General features: G+C 37.7%; 1 protein-coding gene and 1 long non-coding RNA gene across 3 annotated transcripts in view; one reads left to right on the forward strand and one right to left on the reverse strand.

The window, feature by feature from the left end:
* The window catches only part of LOC115594496 (uncharacterized), a 19,304-nt gene continuing 4,552 nt past the window's right edge, over window positions 1-14,752 (forward strand). The window contains exons 1-2 of the long non-coding RNA XR_003986499.1: window positions 1-142; window positions 1,618-1,775. This is a non-coding gene — a long non-coding RNA (uncharacterized LOC115594496). The remainder of the gene's footprint in view (window positions 143-1,617; window positions 1,776-14,752) is intronic.
* On the reverse strand, window positions 2,981-13,728 carry LOC115594493 (transmembrane protein 120A-like). Of its 2 annotated transcripts, none has more exons than XM_030438598.1 (12): window positions 13,539-13,728; window positions 9,905-10,023; window positions 8,958-9,089; window positions 8,741-8,800; window positions 8,559-8,654; window positions 8,082-8,171; window positions 7,765-7,830; window positions 7,529-7,590; window positions 7,016-7,111; window positions 6,586-6,650; window positions 6,285-6,353; window positions 2,981-5,286 (listed from the first exon to the last, which is right to left on the reverse strand). In XM_030438598.1, the coding sequence occupies exons 1-12, from the start codon at window positions 13,614-13,616 to the stop codon at window positions 5,173-5,175; spliced, it is 1,047 nt and encodes a 348-aa protein (XP_030294458.1). In that variant the 5' UTR covers window positions 13,617-13,728; the 3' UTR covers window positions 2,981-5,172. The 2 variants fall into 2 exon arrangements, with proteins under 2 accessions (XP_030294458.1, XP_030294459.1); XM_030438599.1 differs by having other exon boundaries at window positions 7,016-7,108; window positions 13,539-13,727.

Here is a 14,752-nt window from a genome sequence, read left to right on the forward strand (position 1 = left end):
AACAGCTCAACGAGCGGCTGCTGCTCATCAACATGTCTTTCCCCAAGCAAAATCAGGGAGCCTTAAACGAAAGGAAAAGGCAGAAAGGGAAAGAAAGCAAGGAGAGGGAAGACAACTCATCACAATTTCTTTCAAAAGAAAGGTGAGCACAACTAGCACAGTTTAAGAAGAGTTAAAGCTAATAATAATAACAGCAGGTTCCTCATCCTCATGTCATTCCTCATTAAGTGCTAACTGAAAGTTATTATTACAAGTAATCATTTCACGTTGAGGTCGCGGACCTCGTGGTAAAAACAGTTCAAATTTGGAGCGATATTTAGCTCCTTTCCCTGTAAGCTAGCATGACATGTTTGGTATCAGCGGATTCATTTCAATTTCAAGATTTCTACGATGCTTATGGCTTAAATCTTTAAAACTGAGCCCGTGACGGCCAGAGGACAGTAATGTTAATGCCAGATGATCCACCATCATTTTCAGAGGGTTAAAAGAGAGTTATACAATAAAAATGGCCTATAATCCATGTATTAAAAACAGTTCTGAAATAAAAAAGAGCATAATGTATTTGTGTAACGTTATAATATAGTTCAAATTCAGCTATCACTAAAATAGAGTGTTTGGTCAGTAGTTTGGGACTCTCACCTTCCTGCTCTGTAGTAGGAACAGAGGAGAACATTTCTGGTGCATGCAGACTGCTCAATACAACTCTCAATACAATCTGAGAAATGTTTATATTTCTGGAAATCAGAAGATTCAATCGCAACAACCATATAGCCTCATATATGTATTTATTCACCCAAGATTCAAAGCCACCACCTGTGAGTCTACAGCTGTGGAGATAAATTAGACCTGCATGCGGGACTACAAGGGAGACAGTGAGCAGTAACCATGTAACTGTCATGTTGTTCTTTCACAAATATGGGAATGATAGTCAAAAATATCATTAAAATGCATAATTGTATATAAAACGGCATCACTTTTTTTGCCAGCCTATACAAGGGCCCAATTAGATTTCTTTTCATGGGGCCCAAAATCCCTGGCGGCGCCCCTGCCTCCAATTGTAGATTTGGGGAGTTTATTCTGTTTACGTATTAGAAAAGACAGCAAACTCGCTGCTTTTACATCTTCCAGCTGAAAATACTGGAACTATCAGCCCATCACCTCTAGCCAAGTGATGTTACAAGACAGGATATGCCATTGCTAGCTAGTTAGCATGCTAGCTTCAGTAGACAATAACATCAAAAGTGTTATTTCTTCACCCCGTTAATGTCAGTTCCTTTGTTATGTGTAAACCAAAACTTCAGATACCTTGATGGCGAAAAAAAACAAATTCAAACCGTTTTAGATTTCTTGAGAAAAATACAATCAGCTCTCTTGAAGCAAACTTTCAAGATCCTGGACATTCAACCAAAATGTTAGAACAATACAAATAAAACTATAACAAAAAACCCCACACAAAATACAGACATCCACCCACATAAATAAAGATTTCAGTCTCACTGTAGGCTTTCCAATCACAGTCGCCTGAGTTTCCACTCCTGGAAACAGCCTCAGACTCTTTCTTCACAATCACCTCCTCTGTCATGAGCTACTTCCTCTCCTTGCCTCTCTTTTAATCAGACTGTCCCAGATGGAAACTCATCAGCGCAGCCCGCCTCTTTCATACACCCTTGCTGAGAGAAAGCTTGTGTATTTTGGACCTACTCAACCAGAGACTCACTCCCCCCCACATCGGCCTTCCTGCTGCTGCTAGAGTCGTTCCCAGGCCGGGAGAGAAGGTGAGCACAGATAAGAGGTCTTTATCTGGGTCCCGGAGGGAAGGTGGGTTAAGTTTGAGGTGAGGGTTTGACATGGCGGCCCGTCTGCTCGCTCTGGCTGTTTCCCCTACCTCCTTCTCAACCTCCTGATGCGAGGCTCAGGCTCAGTCCCCGATCTCCATGTCCTTGGGCTCATTCTTAACGGCCCCCACTGCTCCAGCTTTAATGAGAAAGATGAAAGAGGTGCAGGCTGGGAGAATACCCAGCCCTCCTCCTTCCCTTCTACCACCCCATTCACTTTGCTCCTCGTCCCGTTTGTTCAGCCCAGCCTCGCTCTCCCTGGCCCTCCAGCAACTAACTCATCCAAGACTTTTTCGCTGCAGTGGGGGAAGTCTTACTGTAATAAATTGGGAGTGAGGCTGGTTTCCATTTTAAATTTTTCAGGTATTATTCCCTCTGATCTTATGTGCAAATTTCTTCCCATCCTTTATTTCTTTGTGTTCTGGCACTGCGGCTCCACTATAGTTATGTTTAAATTATAAAGCCCAAGAGATGCTGCTTTATGAGAAGCTTTTCACTCTTCTTTTCTCACAGAATGATACGTTGAAAGTCACAGTTTTTTACTGATGGTGGTAAGGATAATAAATTAAACAGATCACCTGGCACTGTTTCCAAGCCTATAAAGAAATAGTAATACCTTGAAGCCAAACAGCCATTTCAATCTATATTTTAGGATTGTCTAATTGCCGTTTAATTACTACTTTATCGTATAAGCTCTAGTTGCAATTAAATCCATTGTATTCTGTATTTCAGGTTATAACGATTATTAAAAAGCTTGTTTAAGTTTTAATTTCTGCACAAAATGACATTAGAAAATAGCCACTATCCACTGTCTTGTTAATAATTTACTCTTTTATTTTGAATGCATTGGTCTTCTCCAGGTAAAGATGATGGTGTGAGTACACCTTTACATATACAGTTGCTGTAAAGCAATGCCACACAATGTCTGTGAATGAGGTAATTGATAATATACATTTATTATATACAAAATTTGGGATAAGCAATGTGATCAAATATACTATGAGGCGATGTATATCTTTCATATATTCTGCCATGCATGACCTCATACTGATTGAGCAGGGCTGATTTATGGCCATATTGGATGTGATGAGGGCCTTTTGATATTTAAGCAGTTTTTAATTGACTGGATTAGACAGAAACAGACATTCTTGTGTCATTATTTCATTGATCATCCATTTTATCTATTAAACTCCTAACTTGAGGGTAGCTTAGCTCAGTCGGTGGATCGAGGATCTCCATGTGCAGAGGCACATGTGTCATTGCAGCAGCAGGCCAGGGCTCAAATCCAACCTGTGTACATCCCTCTCTCTCTCTCATCCCATTTCCTGTAAATCGCCATCTGTGCTATGTATAAAAAAAAATAGAAAAGGTGAAAGTAATAAAATGACAATGGAACGATTCGGGACACCCTAATAGCAGAATATTTAACACAAATACCATAGAACTGCTAAATGCCCGCTCTCTCTCCCTACATTACTTGTCTCTCTGTCTACTGGCAAATGAATACTCAAATGTACATATTACAAATTGATAGTATATTCAACAGCAGTTCAATACAATGCTGAATAATGCACATTTGATGAACTTGTGAGTATGTACAGCAGCGACACAATGTATATGAGACTGACTAGTAACAGGTATTTGTTATTCTGAACATAAATTGTATGATCAATCACCCAATAGATTGTGTAATGTTCATACACATTACAGCTTATCTACACTTTTGTTTGTTGGTTTTTTCCTGTGCAGATAACTCCTTCAATGAGTTCTCAGATGATTTTGTGCCACCAGATGATCATCTTTTCATTTAACAACACAGTATGCTGGGCCTGTACTGAGAGCGAAACTAGAAAATCTACACAAGTAACCTCTTATTCTTACTTCCATCCGCTGGATCTGACTAATTTCTTTTAAAAAAGAGGCCAGATTTACATTGAAAAAGGTCTTCCTGTCCCGACTGTACATGTGGCCCTTGAGTTCTGAGCCCAGCCTTCCCACTGAGACCTGATCATTGTCTTGTTCAAACAACAACGATTCCGTACCATTCTCTGATTAGTAACATTTACTCAGTGAAATTAACGATCGACCTTGATTGCATGTGAACAATAAACACCATAGTTAAACACTCTCAGTTCAGGTCAGTTCAGTAGTAGCAGATGGTGTACTGTGAATATCCTCTGGAGATGCGCTCCATCTGCAAAAATTTGTTCCAAAATCCCTTAAAGATCAAGTGTGATGATATTTGTCCAAAAATAAAGAAAAGATGATTCAATTTACTCAATGTATTTACACACACAGCAGGACCTGGGTTGTGTTTACTGTAAGTAAATACAATTCAACGCCTCCACCTTGTGGTCATTGTGGCATAATGCAGCAATGCACTAAGCACTTCTGATAAACATTTACATTCTTGCATGGAACAAGAACTGTAGATTTTTCCCACAATCACAAATATTGGAAGCATGTTTAGGACAGGATCCTATGAACATTAGACTATAACAACAAGTCATTTTTTTTTAATGTTCACATGTTCACCTGACTGTTGTCTTGGGACAAATGCTGTAAATTTGGAAGGAGAATAACAGAAATATTTTATGCTTCTGGTCAAAGATATACTTTTATCCTTTTTTGTGGTAAAAGTATCAACACCACAATGTTTAAGATCTCCATTTGGGTTAAAGAAATTGACTGAAAATCTAATCTAGTTTAAAATCAAAAAATAAAATCAAAATATCTCATTCTGCAACCCAACTGTGGATTTACATTTTGGGCTTTTCTCTTAGCTTTAATTTTTTTTGTAAAACACTAGATAATGTTGCATCTTTGGGCCTTAAATACATATTGAAATGAAATCCTCTGAGAAAGTTTGCTGGAGTGTTTTATTGAGCACTCTGTAAGGCTACAGCACAAAGCAGCTGCTGGGTAGCAAACTACGGATCTCCCTAAATAAATATGATTCAAATAACAAGGTTATTTATTTATTCAGTAACATTTACTTTTGGAGTTGTACATTTTTGACCAAGACAGAAAATCCTGGGGTACTAAGCAAACCCTGATGAATACCTGGTTGTGTTTTTTGATATGTCGGAGTGATTGTCGGACTGATAATATCTTTGGCCTACCCGTACAGCATGTTGCTTTGACCCTCAGTAACACAAATAAGAAATCAAAAGGACATTAATACTCGTAGCAAAACATGTAAATGGTCCACAAGGACAACAATCATAACATTGGTAAAAGCTCTAAAGATAATATTAGAGCTGCGGTAACTTTGCACTTTTTCTCTTCCATTAACAGGAGGGTTTCTGGTGATTCTGCCCGCTTCATTATTCCAGTTTTATAAACTCTTGGGCTTATCCTGGTTGTTCATGTATTTCTGGTAAACCACTCCCAGGGTGGTCGAGAAGTTTCCCATGAAGAGGACCATGTAAGAGCAGCCGCACATCACAACCTAGACCCCAACAAAAAATATACAATGATGAAAATGTAAAATTCACGAGACGATTTGCAGCTTTTTAAACTTTAAATGCGGAAATGATGTTGTTACACAAGCTACTACCTATATCTGTTTACAAAACCAGAAGATCAGTGTAGTAATCACATCTGTACTTCTTACTGCCATGCATACTCCACATAGGCACATGTATATAAGTTTAACCGTCAAAGTATTTAAAATTAAATGTATAACATTACTTATTAATTTCACAATATTTCACCAGCGTACCCAAACTAATCAAAAGTTGTACTTTAACCTCACTTTCTCAAAAACAAAAATCTTAACTGAGTTTAAATAACGACAAACAAAAATTGCACCGTTCCAAATTTAAAAATGGATGTTGTGTTCCGTAATTAGGCTTGTCTAGTGTCTGTGGTAAAATGTAGCTGTTAAAGGTGGTGTAGGTGGGGGTTGACTGTAATATAGTATAATAATAAAAGTATATGACAACATAATAGTACCATATTTTTTAAAGGAGGTTGTGCATGAAGTCTGAGGTGAAAATAATAATAATGACAAAAACAAAAGTTAGAGACATAAAATCTAAAAAGCTCTCGGACATTTTGAAAGCACTTTTAAGACGGTTCCTAACTTCCTCTACTTCTCATTTGCTGACTGTCATGTCACGCAAGATTTGGGGTTTCAACACTGGGTAATGAGATGAGGTTTTTTTGGCCTGCACCATTGGTGTGCAACATTTCTAGAAAACTGAGTCAATCAGGTGACAGGTCAGTGGGGGTTCTACTATATAGCTGGATAGAATATAGCCACATAAGCACAGAAGCTGGGTATCACACAGGAAGTTTGAGCATAAGACGATACATGAACATAAATAAACAGCAACACATTATACTCTTAACTATGCGTTTGAATTTGCTCAAAATAACTTTAAAAGCCTGGGTTAGGTATTTAAATTTCAAAAGTTAACGATTGAAACTCTTCAGCGAACCAACCTGCCACTCTTTACACTCTGGGAGCTGAAACATCTTGAAGAGTGTTATGCCGTTGTAGAGCTGCCAGAACTGTAAAGAAGAGAAATAGTTAACAGTAATGAAAGCTGTAAAAAGAAGACTTGGAAAAAAATGGATTCTTTAAATTTGGCATTCTTCAGATGAGACTTTGATCTCAACTTTTTTTTATTTTTTTTTTTTTTAAGTAAGTAATTTCTGTGAATTCTTTGAAAAAAATGATCTTACATTAATAAGCCCTAGATGTATGTTAGCAGTGTACACCAATAAAAAAACAGCTACTCACATGACCAAAGAACAAGAAAGGAAGGAGGAAGGTCAAGCCTCTCCACATCCAGGACTGAAAACCCTCTGAGCATCAGGAGAAAAGAGAAAAGAGTCACTGAATTGAGAGAACATATCGTTGACGCAAGAAAAGAAGGGGAACATTGCCGATATAAAAAGTGAGACAAAGAACTCAGACATATATGCCTATATTCACTTTCCTTACATAAACACAAACATTTTTGTTCAGCAATCCTCAAAATAAATAAAAATGGTGACACACACAAGCAAAACATTGTACAGCTGAATAAGGGGCTGTACTTTTAAAGTCGTTCTGTGAAGTATAATATACGCTGTCATGTGTGGTTCACATACATCTTTTCTCCTTGTATTATTTCAAAGTCATTCAACTACAAATAGAAACCGACAAACTTGTGACAGACACTACTCACCGACTGTTAGGTCCATGGTGTGTCTTTCTCCCAGTGCTCTGAGTCTGTACAAACAGCCGCTCTGGTAGTAGTACTGGAGGAACTGGACAAAGCCTACTTTGCAAACAGAACACAGAACAAAATCAAGAAGAATTACTGGCCTTAAATCAGTTTTTGTGTTGTGTAGTTGTTATACATATATTATTATATAAATCATTTCAAAAACAAGGTTCAAGGGTAGTTTATTCGTCATTTTACAACACAGGGTTGTCCAACTAAATGCAAGTTGTAGTTCCTGATGCTACACAAGAATCCCTATTTTTATGGTGGAGTGTGGAGAATGGAGTAAAATCTTTTGTTCAGTCACAATGTCTAGACTCATATTCCTCTTTTTTCCTTTTTAAGGTGTTAATACAAGCCAGATGCACTGTGAACCACTGGCCTAAACTAGTATAATATGCTGATTAGTTCATTTTGTGTATTTCATAATGTTTGTATGTAGCATGGAATTGAGATGCAGCTTGAAGCTCTTACTTTGGTAAAGACAGTAGGTCAGGAACTGGTTCCTAAACATCTGGTAGAGAGCACCTTCAGGCCTGTGAACAGACACAGCACTTGGTTAAAATGGAGAACAAACTCCAATCTTATGACACTTAAGAAGACAGGAAAGATGGATTGATGGTAAGCACAAGCAATGGATATATTAGAATGAGATTTTGTAAAGTTATTGTGACAATGTAGAGTAAAGAAGAGTGAATAACATCACTCACCAAGTGAGCATGACTCCAGACAGGAAGGTTGACACATAGTGATGGAAAACCCACCAACCTTTGATCCTGAAACAACATGGAGGACTGACACTGAAGGACACAGTAGTACTGCTGGACGTGATACCATCAGGCAAGGTTATGATGTTATTCTAGATTCTAAGTCCATGTGACATCTAACAAAAATGTTTCAAAAGAATCAACTTCTGACTTTGAAAAAAGGATTTTGCTCAAGATTTTAAAGTGCCTCAAAGAGCCTGAAGAGGTTTTTAGTGTGACCATTTATCATTATAATAAAAAGAGTTGAGACAGTTGCAGACCTTGAGCCGTTGCTGATGAGAATACTCTCCCGGATGGTGAGAGTGCAGTAATACCAAACCAGCAGGAAGTTAAACAGGGCATCTAGAGCTCTGACGCAAAAAGAAAAAGGAAAATAAAGAACTAAACCACAACCGAATTAACACACACATGTAATGGAAATAATTAAACAAACTCATTCATTCATTCATTCATTCATGCTGTCATTCGATCTCATCGGTCATAAAAACCAAATATAACACAAGGGTTCATTATTAGTATTTGCTTATGTAATCTGCTTTTATGTAAAAAATATAAAAAAGAAGACACTTGTAGATTTTAACGCTGAAATTTTGATCAGCCTTAAAAAATCCTGCAACATTCAGCCATGAATTAATAATTCTGTTTGTGTAAATCTTCACTAGAGCATCAAATGTGTGTCAATCCCCTAAAATAGTTGAATCGGCTGCAAAGATAAACAAAGTGCTTTGAAATCTTACCGGTAGCTGAATAAAAAACGGCATGTGAAGGAGAACACGAAGAGGATAACCGTGAGGACCAGCTTGAACTTCTCGTATTCATCTTTGTAGGCAAACCTGTTTGGTCAAGTGTACAGAAATGCTATTTATATGCACTTTGAAAGATACTTCTGTGAGCGTAAAAAAAAATTGATGCGGCTTACTTTGACTGTTTGTTGAGGAGTGTTACATTGACGTTTCCCAAAACAAGAGTGAGGTATAACCTAAACAGGAAGAGAAGTCAGTCAGTCACAATGCTAACATCGTAAACATTCTAATAGTTTTCTTGTTTTAAACTGTATCAGTTTTTTGTTGTTGCTTGTTAGTTAAATGGTAAATATGCTGAAAACCTATTATGACACTCTAGTGTTATTCAAATACCCGTTTTTCTTTGGCAGAAAAGCTTCCATCTCAGAGAAAGCATTTGCTCTGTCTTTCATGGAGTCCTTGATTTCAGCGATGGCATCCACGTCCTCTGGACTTAATTTGGGTGTTGGATGATTTTCTTTGCATCTAATATTAGGAAAAAAAAACTAATTTAAAACATTCTTGAAAATACCTGTGAAGATTATAATCCCTCACTGGTTTACCACCCACGCATAGGAAAGATTTCTGATTTTTGTTGGAGTTCACAGTCTACTAATTACCCAGATTCTCTAAATTCAGATGCAAATGAAGCTTTTATCAAACCTTTTTACCTCTCCTTCCTCTCTTTTACGAGCAAAAAGCAAATCGAAAACACATAGATTAGTTGCATCTAATAAAAATTAATACACTTCGCACTGTGTGAACAATGGCACATTCTTTTAACACAAATACATTCAACATATTTTTTGTTGTGAATGTCTTATTTTTATTCATGATTCTTTTACTCCTGCAGTACTTATTTATTGCTTTTTCTCTTGTTCATTGTGACCATTACACTCCAAATTACCACAGCCAAATCCTCTTAAGTGAACATTGTAGGAGAACATTTTAAACCCGATAAACCCAAAGACAGATCACAGTCATTGAGTAGACATGGCACTCTGTTACTGTACTGCTGATACACCCAACTCACGGGGCTTCTCTTCTCCAGAGATATAAAGAAGCCTGTGAGACATACTATCAAGCTCCAGACAATTGAGCACTAGAACCTGTAATAAAGAGCTACCCATTGGAGATGTTTGAGAATCAGAGTAATGTGACAGAATTTAAGGCCAAGCTTGACCCTTATTGGCTTTTACAAGGAGACCATTAACAGGAGCATTCAAGTTATCTAGCACATGACCTGGTTTTGCACAACAAATGCCAGTGTCTTCTGAATGAAATTGCCGATCAATACTTACTGTTTCAGTGACACAGTGAGCTCTTTCAGTCTCTTCCTCTGGCGTGCTATAGCACTGGAGCAGCTGTCCTGCAGTTTGGTCACTTCCTCAAGTTTATGCTTGTATAGACGATGGGTGTCCTGAAAAGAAAAAAGAAAAAAAGTCATCTTTACTCATTCACAAATCGGCAAGGTAGAGAGGACACAAGGACGATGCCATGGAACCTTTCACAAAAAGCCTCAATACGTGCAAAAGGTTTAGTTTGGAAAAGTTGTTATGTAAATAATCCAGGATTTATTGTAAAGCGGCTAAAACTGGCAAAAATGCCAGAATGACCATTTACTAAGGAAGTAACCTGATCCTGTCCTTCGGTATTGTTTGTCTTTTGTCAATAGGTTTGCATTTTGTTTATATTTTCCATGATAACCTACACAGGTTGAACTGTGTCGCTGCATGTTAGTTAAAGGTATATGTGTGAGATGTGCCTGCTCTGGTATGCTCAGACACAGGCTCATTGTTTTTCACAAAAAATGTGACCTACGATGACAGTTGCTCAACAGCTGCTGCACAATTAGCTGCTGTGTTGTAATTGTGATCATGTTTTGAAATACACAGTAAGCGACGTACTCTGGTGCACTTTCAGCACTTTCGATTCATAATTCAACAGTCTGACATGTCGCTGGAGTTCAAGTAACCATTGTGGAATGCAACTAAGTACCTTGCATTTGCTCAAGGTACATTTTGGAGAAAATATTAGATTTTTTTTCAACTCAAGCTATCAATATTGGTTACTTACTAGATTAAGATTTTAAATAGAAAGCATACAGTATGATATGATTCTAAAAATGATGAACTGATGTACACTACAGAATGTAAGTATTATTAAAGGGGAGTAGTACATGTACTAATACAACAATGTAGAAATACTCTGGTACTCATGGTCCAACATTCAAAGTCGAGCTCAAGTATAAAAGTATGAGCACAAAAATTAAAGTTTCAAAAGTAAAGTAGTCGTTCAGCATAAAGATTTCCTCTGTAGCTGATATATTATGTATTACATGATTAGAGTGTAAATCGACAGCTTGGTAGTTTTAGGTACTTTACGCTTAGGTAGTTTAATTCAGTGGTTCCCAGCCTAGGGTCAGGCCCCTTTAATGTGTCACAACATGAATCTGAGGATATCTTGTATTTCTTTCCTTCTCATTTTAATCTTCAATAACCTCACAATCCTCAAACAGCTATTTATATGAAACAGTCTAATACATTTAAGAGTCTCTTTGGTGGAGCTGCTTAAGGCTACGTTCACACTGCAGTTACAAGTGACCTGAATCCGATTTTTTCGCTCATATGTGACCCATATCTGATTTGCTTTTGACAATGTGAACAGCACAAGTCGCATTGAATCTGACATTTTCTAATCAGATTCAGGCCACATTTAAATGTGGTACTGAATCGGATACGTATCGGATTTTTTTGAATGCGAGCAATCTGAACAGCCAGGTCGCATTTAATGCGACTTTGACGTCATTCTGACCCGCGCTGCACTGTTTTGTAAATGAATGACAAATAAAGTTGATTGAAAAAAAAGTGTGCCACAGGCGGGAGCGAGCGGGAGCCACGAACATAATCAAAACAAACATGGAGGACAGCAGTGATCCTGCTTGGTGTAACCAGCCACATTCCGATCCCACCACTCCTGGCTCTGACGCCGCATCCAAATACTCCTCTGTACGGATGTTGCCGCTATTGCTCCGCATAGAGCCATCATTAAAGTATGAATTTTCTTTCTCCTCTTCGTCCTTCGTGATATCACCCGCTCACAAATTTGCCGGCTGCCGCCACACACTGTTTTTAGCATTAAGCCATACAGTCCCACGTTACCGGTTGCCGTTGCCATGTTTGCTTCCGTAAACACCGCTGTGGCGTGATGTCATCAATGATCAACTGCGCATGCGGGTCACTTCAGGGGCGTGAGCTGTTCACACAGCAATCCGTAGACAGGCCGCATTTAAAGAGGTAATGTGAACAGCCGAACAAAAAATCGGATTTGAGCAATAAATCAGAATTGTGCATTAAAACCTGCAGTGTGAATGTAGCCTATGATACAACTTTTCTGAAGCACTTAGATTCTGCTTTTTCATAAGAGGTCAAAAGGGAAAAAAAATTACAAACCATTGGTTTAATATTCTGTATTATGGTATTCAATAAATTACCTTTAAGAGGGAAATATTGTACACTTACCCCACTTCATAAATCATAATCAACTCATTACTTTACCAATAATGTTTCATACAGAACATATGATGAGCTTATAAAATATTATGTTTTGTTATAAATTAAATGCTAACACATTTTAACAACCATCATTAATAAATAGTGAATTTAAAGTTAATACACTTCTGTTTATTAGTTATTTTGCTGTGAAGAAATTATGCAATGCATTAATAACCATTTATTAAGCAATTGTAAAAGTTTATAAACATCAGTTGCAACTTTAATAGCCATCCAAATAATGTTTAAAGACAAACTACACAGTATTTATTAACCACTTACAAAGTCTCACAAACATCAGTTGCAACTTTACATTAAATAATTGCTTATGAAGTGCTGTATTAGGGATTTTATTGTTTGTCGAAATAACGTCAAATTAAACTTGAATTAACTATACATTTACCATCTATTAATGATGTGTACATATGTAACTAAGTATGTCTACAGATGTAACAAGCGCATTTCTACAGTTGTAACAGAGTATTTCTACAGTTGTAACAGGGACTGTTTAGAGTTGTAACGAAGTATGTCTACATTTGTAACCAAGTATTTCTAAAGTTGTAACAGAGTATTTCTACAGTTTCTACAGTAATAGAGACTGTCTACAGATGTAACAGAGTACATTTACCGTTGTAATAGTGTATGTCTACAGTATGTTTACAGTTGTAACAGAGTATTTCTACAGTTGTGAAAGAGTATTCCTACAGATGTAACAGAGTACATCTACAGCTGTAATAGAGTATGTCTGCAGTTGTAACACAGTATGTCAACAGTTGTGAAAGAGTATTTCTACAGAAGTAACAGAGTATTTCTACAGTTGTAATAGAGACTGTCTACAGATGTAAGAGAGTGTGTCTACATATGTAGCAGAGTACGTCTACTAATAGAGTATGTCTACAGTTTCTACAGATGTAACTGAGTCTGTCTGCAGTTGTAACAGAGAAGTTCTACAGTGTGACGTTAGTAAGCCTATTTTTACTGTGGAAAGAATCTGACTGCTTCCGACAACTGTAAATTATACAAATGTCGTCGCTGCCAACAATTGTCAACTCGCAGATTCCCTGTATGATCAATACGACTATGTGTTGATTGTAACAGATTACATCAAACTGACACTCTTGGTGTCATGGTGCTTCCACAAAACAGTGCCGTGCTGGACAACGTGACCGTCGTTCCGGCGGCAGTTAGTCCACAGTCAAACATCCACCAACTTTTCCTATTATTTTGTCTTCACTTATTCTGTCACATTAAAATTATCTTTAGCTGCTGAGGGCGGATACCGAGCAGAGTCGCCTGTGGTGCCCACCCACTCCGGCTGTTAGCTTACCCGGGGCAGGGCACACTTCCATAGGTAACGTTACGGCCGAGGACAGGTTTAACTCACCTGAATTTGTTGGTGGTTCTTCTCTAAATCCTCCCATTCGCGTAAACATTCACTTAAACCCGTTGGACTGAACAACATTTTCTACTGTGACATCGGGAAGCCTGCTGGAGTTGGGAAATAATCACGCTTCGCTGTGCAACAGTTGAACTGCTGTCACAATTGAACAAAGGGACGAGTGTGACTTCCGGTCACAGCCTTCATAATAAACGCATGAAACAGCTAAGTATTTTAGAGTCTACAGCTCTGGATAAATGGCCAATGATTTCCTGATAATGTCTTAACATTTGTTACTAATTTTGAGGAGAAAAAAGACCGACATCTGATACTGTTATTTTAGTTGGATTTAAAAGTTTAGTGTTGCCCCTTTTTTTCAGAAATCTCTCTTGGACAGCTTTAAAAAAATTAAAGCATTAACTTACGTTTGGCTGCGTAATAGATTATGCTGGGTTCAAGTCATAGCTTGCGTGCTTTTATTTTGAAAGACAAGTAGAACTTCTGGTTGTAAGTTAGCTGACGCTTGCATACTTCACTACGTTGCGTCCGTTGAACGTGCTAATTGGCAACTGGTTGGTCCAATCAGATGTGCTGTTGATGTCGTATGCAAGTTTGGTTCCTCCTTTCAGCCAATCAGCAGCAGGACCTTTAAGCAATCGCATGAGAGCCATATTTTTTGCCCTGAGTTCAGCCTGTCAGGCAGATTATGTCATGAGCAGGATTTGACCATATAACCCTTAAGTATGGTCCTGACTTTTAAAACAGACACACAGCTATTTTATAAACATAGGTTGTTTGGTCAGTTATCTGCATATAAGTCGCTGTGTCACCTTCAAGGTAAATTTCAGGGTAAACTCTTTGCCACTCCTGGCATTTGGCCTCTAATTTTAGTGCTGATGTTATGTAACTCTGAAGACAGGGGAAACTATCATCTTCAATACTGTAAGCACCTCTGGCAGATACATGTATGGACTGAAATACAACTAATGATGTTGTTTCTGACTTTACTTTCCCCATGAATACAAAACAAAAAAAAAACATGCACAAAACTTGTACAATAATATACATTGCATACAAAAAACACTGTCCAGTATTTGTTTTCTCAAATTTGGTGACTATGTCTATTTGCAGTACATCCTTGATGAGTCATTTTGAAATAAAGGAAGAGTTTGAAAAGATAAATGTAATGTCTTGTAGAAACTATAATGTTGCTGACCTCC

The sequence above is a fragment of the Sparus aurata genome, chromosome 13 (assembly GCF_900880675.1).
Source record: "Sparus aurata chromosome 13, fSpaAur1.1, whole genome shotgun sequence".
Taxonomy (NCBI): Eukaryota; Metazoa; Chordata; class Actinopteri; order Spariformes; family Sparidae; genus Sparus; species Sparus aurata.

Excerpts from the sequence above, each read along its gene's own strand:
- LOC115594493 (XM_030438598.1), bottom strand. The coding sequence starts at position 13,616 with ATGTTGTTCAGTCCAACGGGTTTAAGTGAATGTTTACGCGAATGGGAG. Across the intron at positions 9,090-9,904 it reads CTCACTGTGTCACTGAAACA|ATGCAAAGAAAATCATCCAA; the intron begins GTAAGTATTGAT and ends TCCTAATATTAG. Across the intron at positions 7,112-7,528 it reads GACCTACTGTCTTTACCAAA|TAGGCTTTGTCCAGTTCCTC; the intron begins GTAAGAGCTTCA and ends CTGTTTGCAAAG.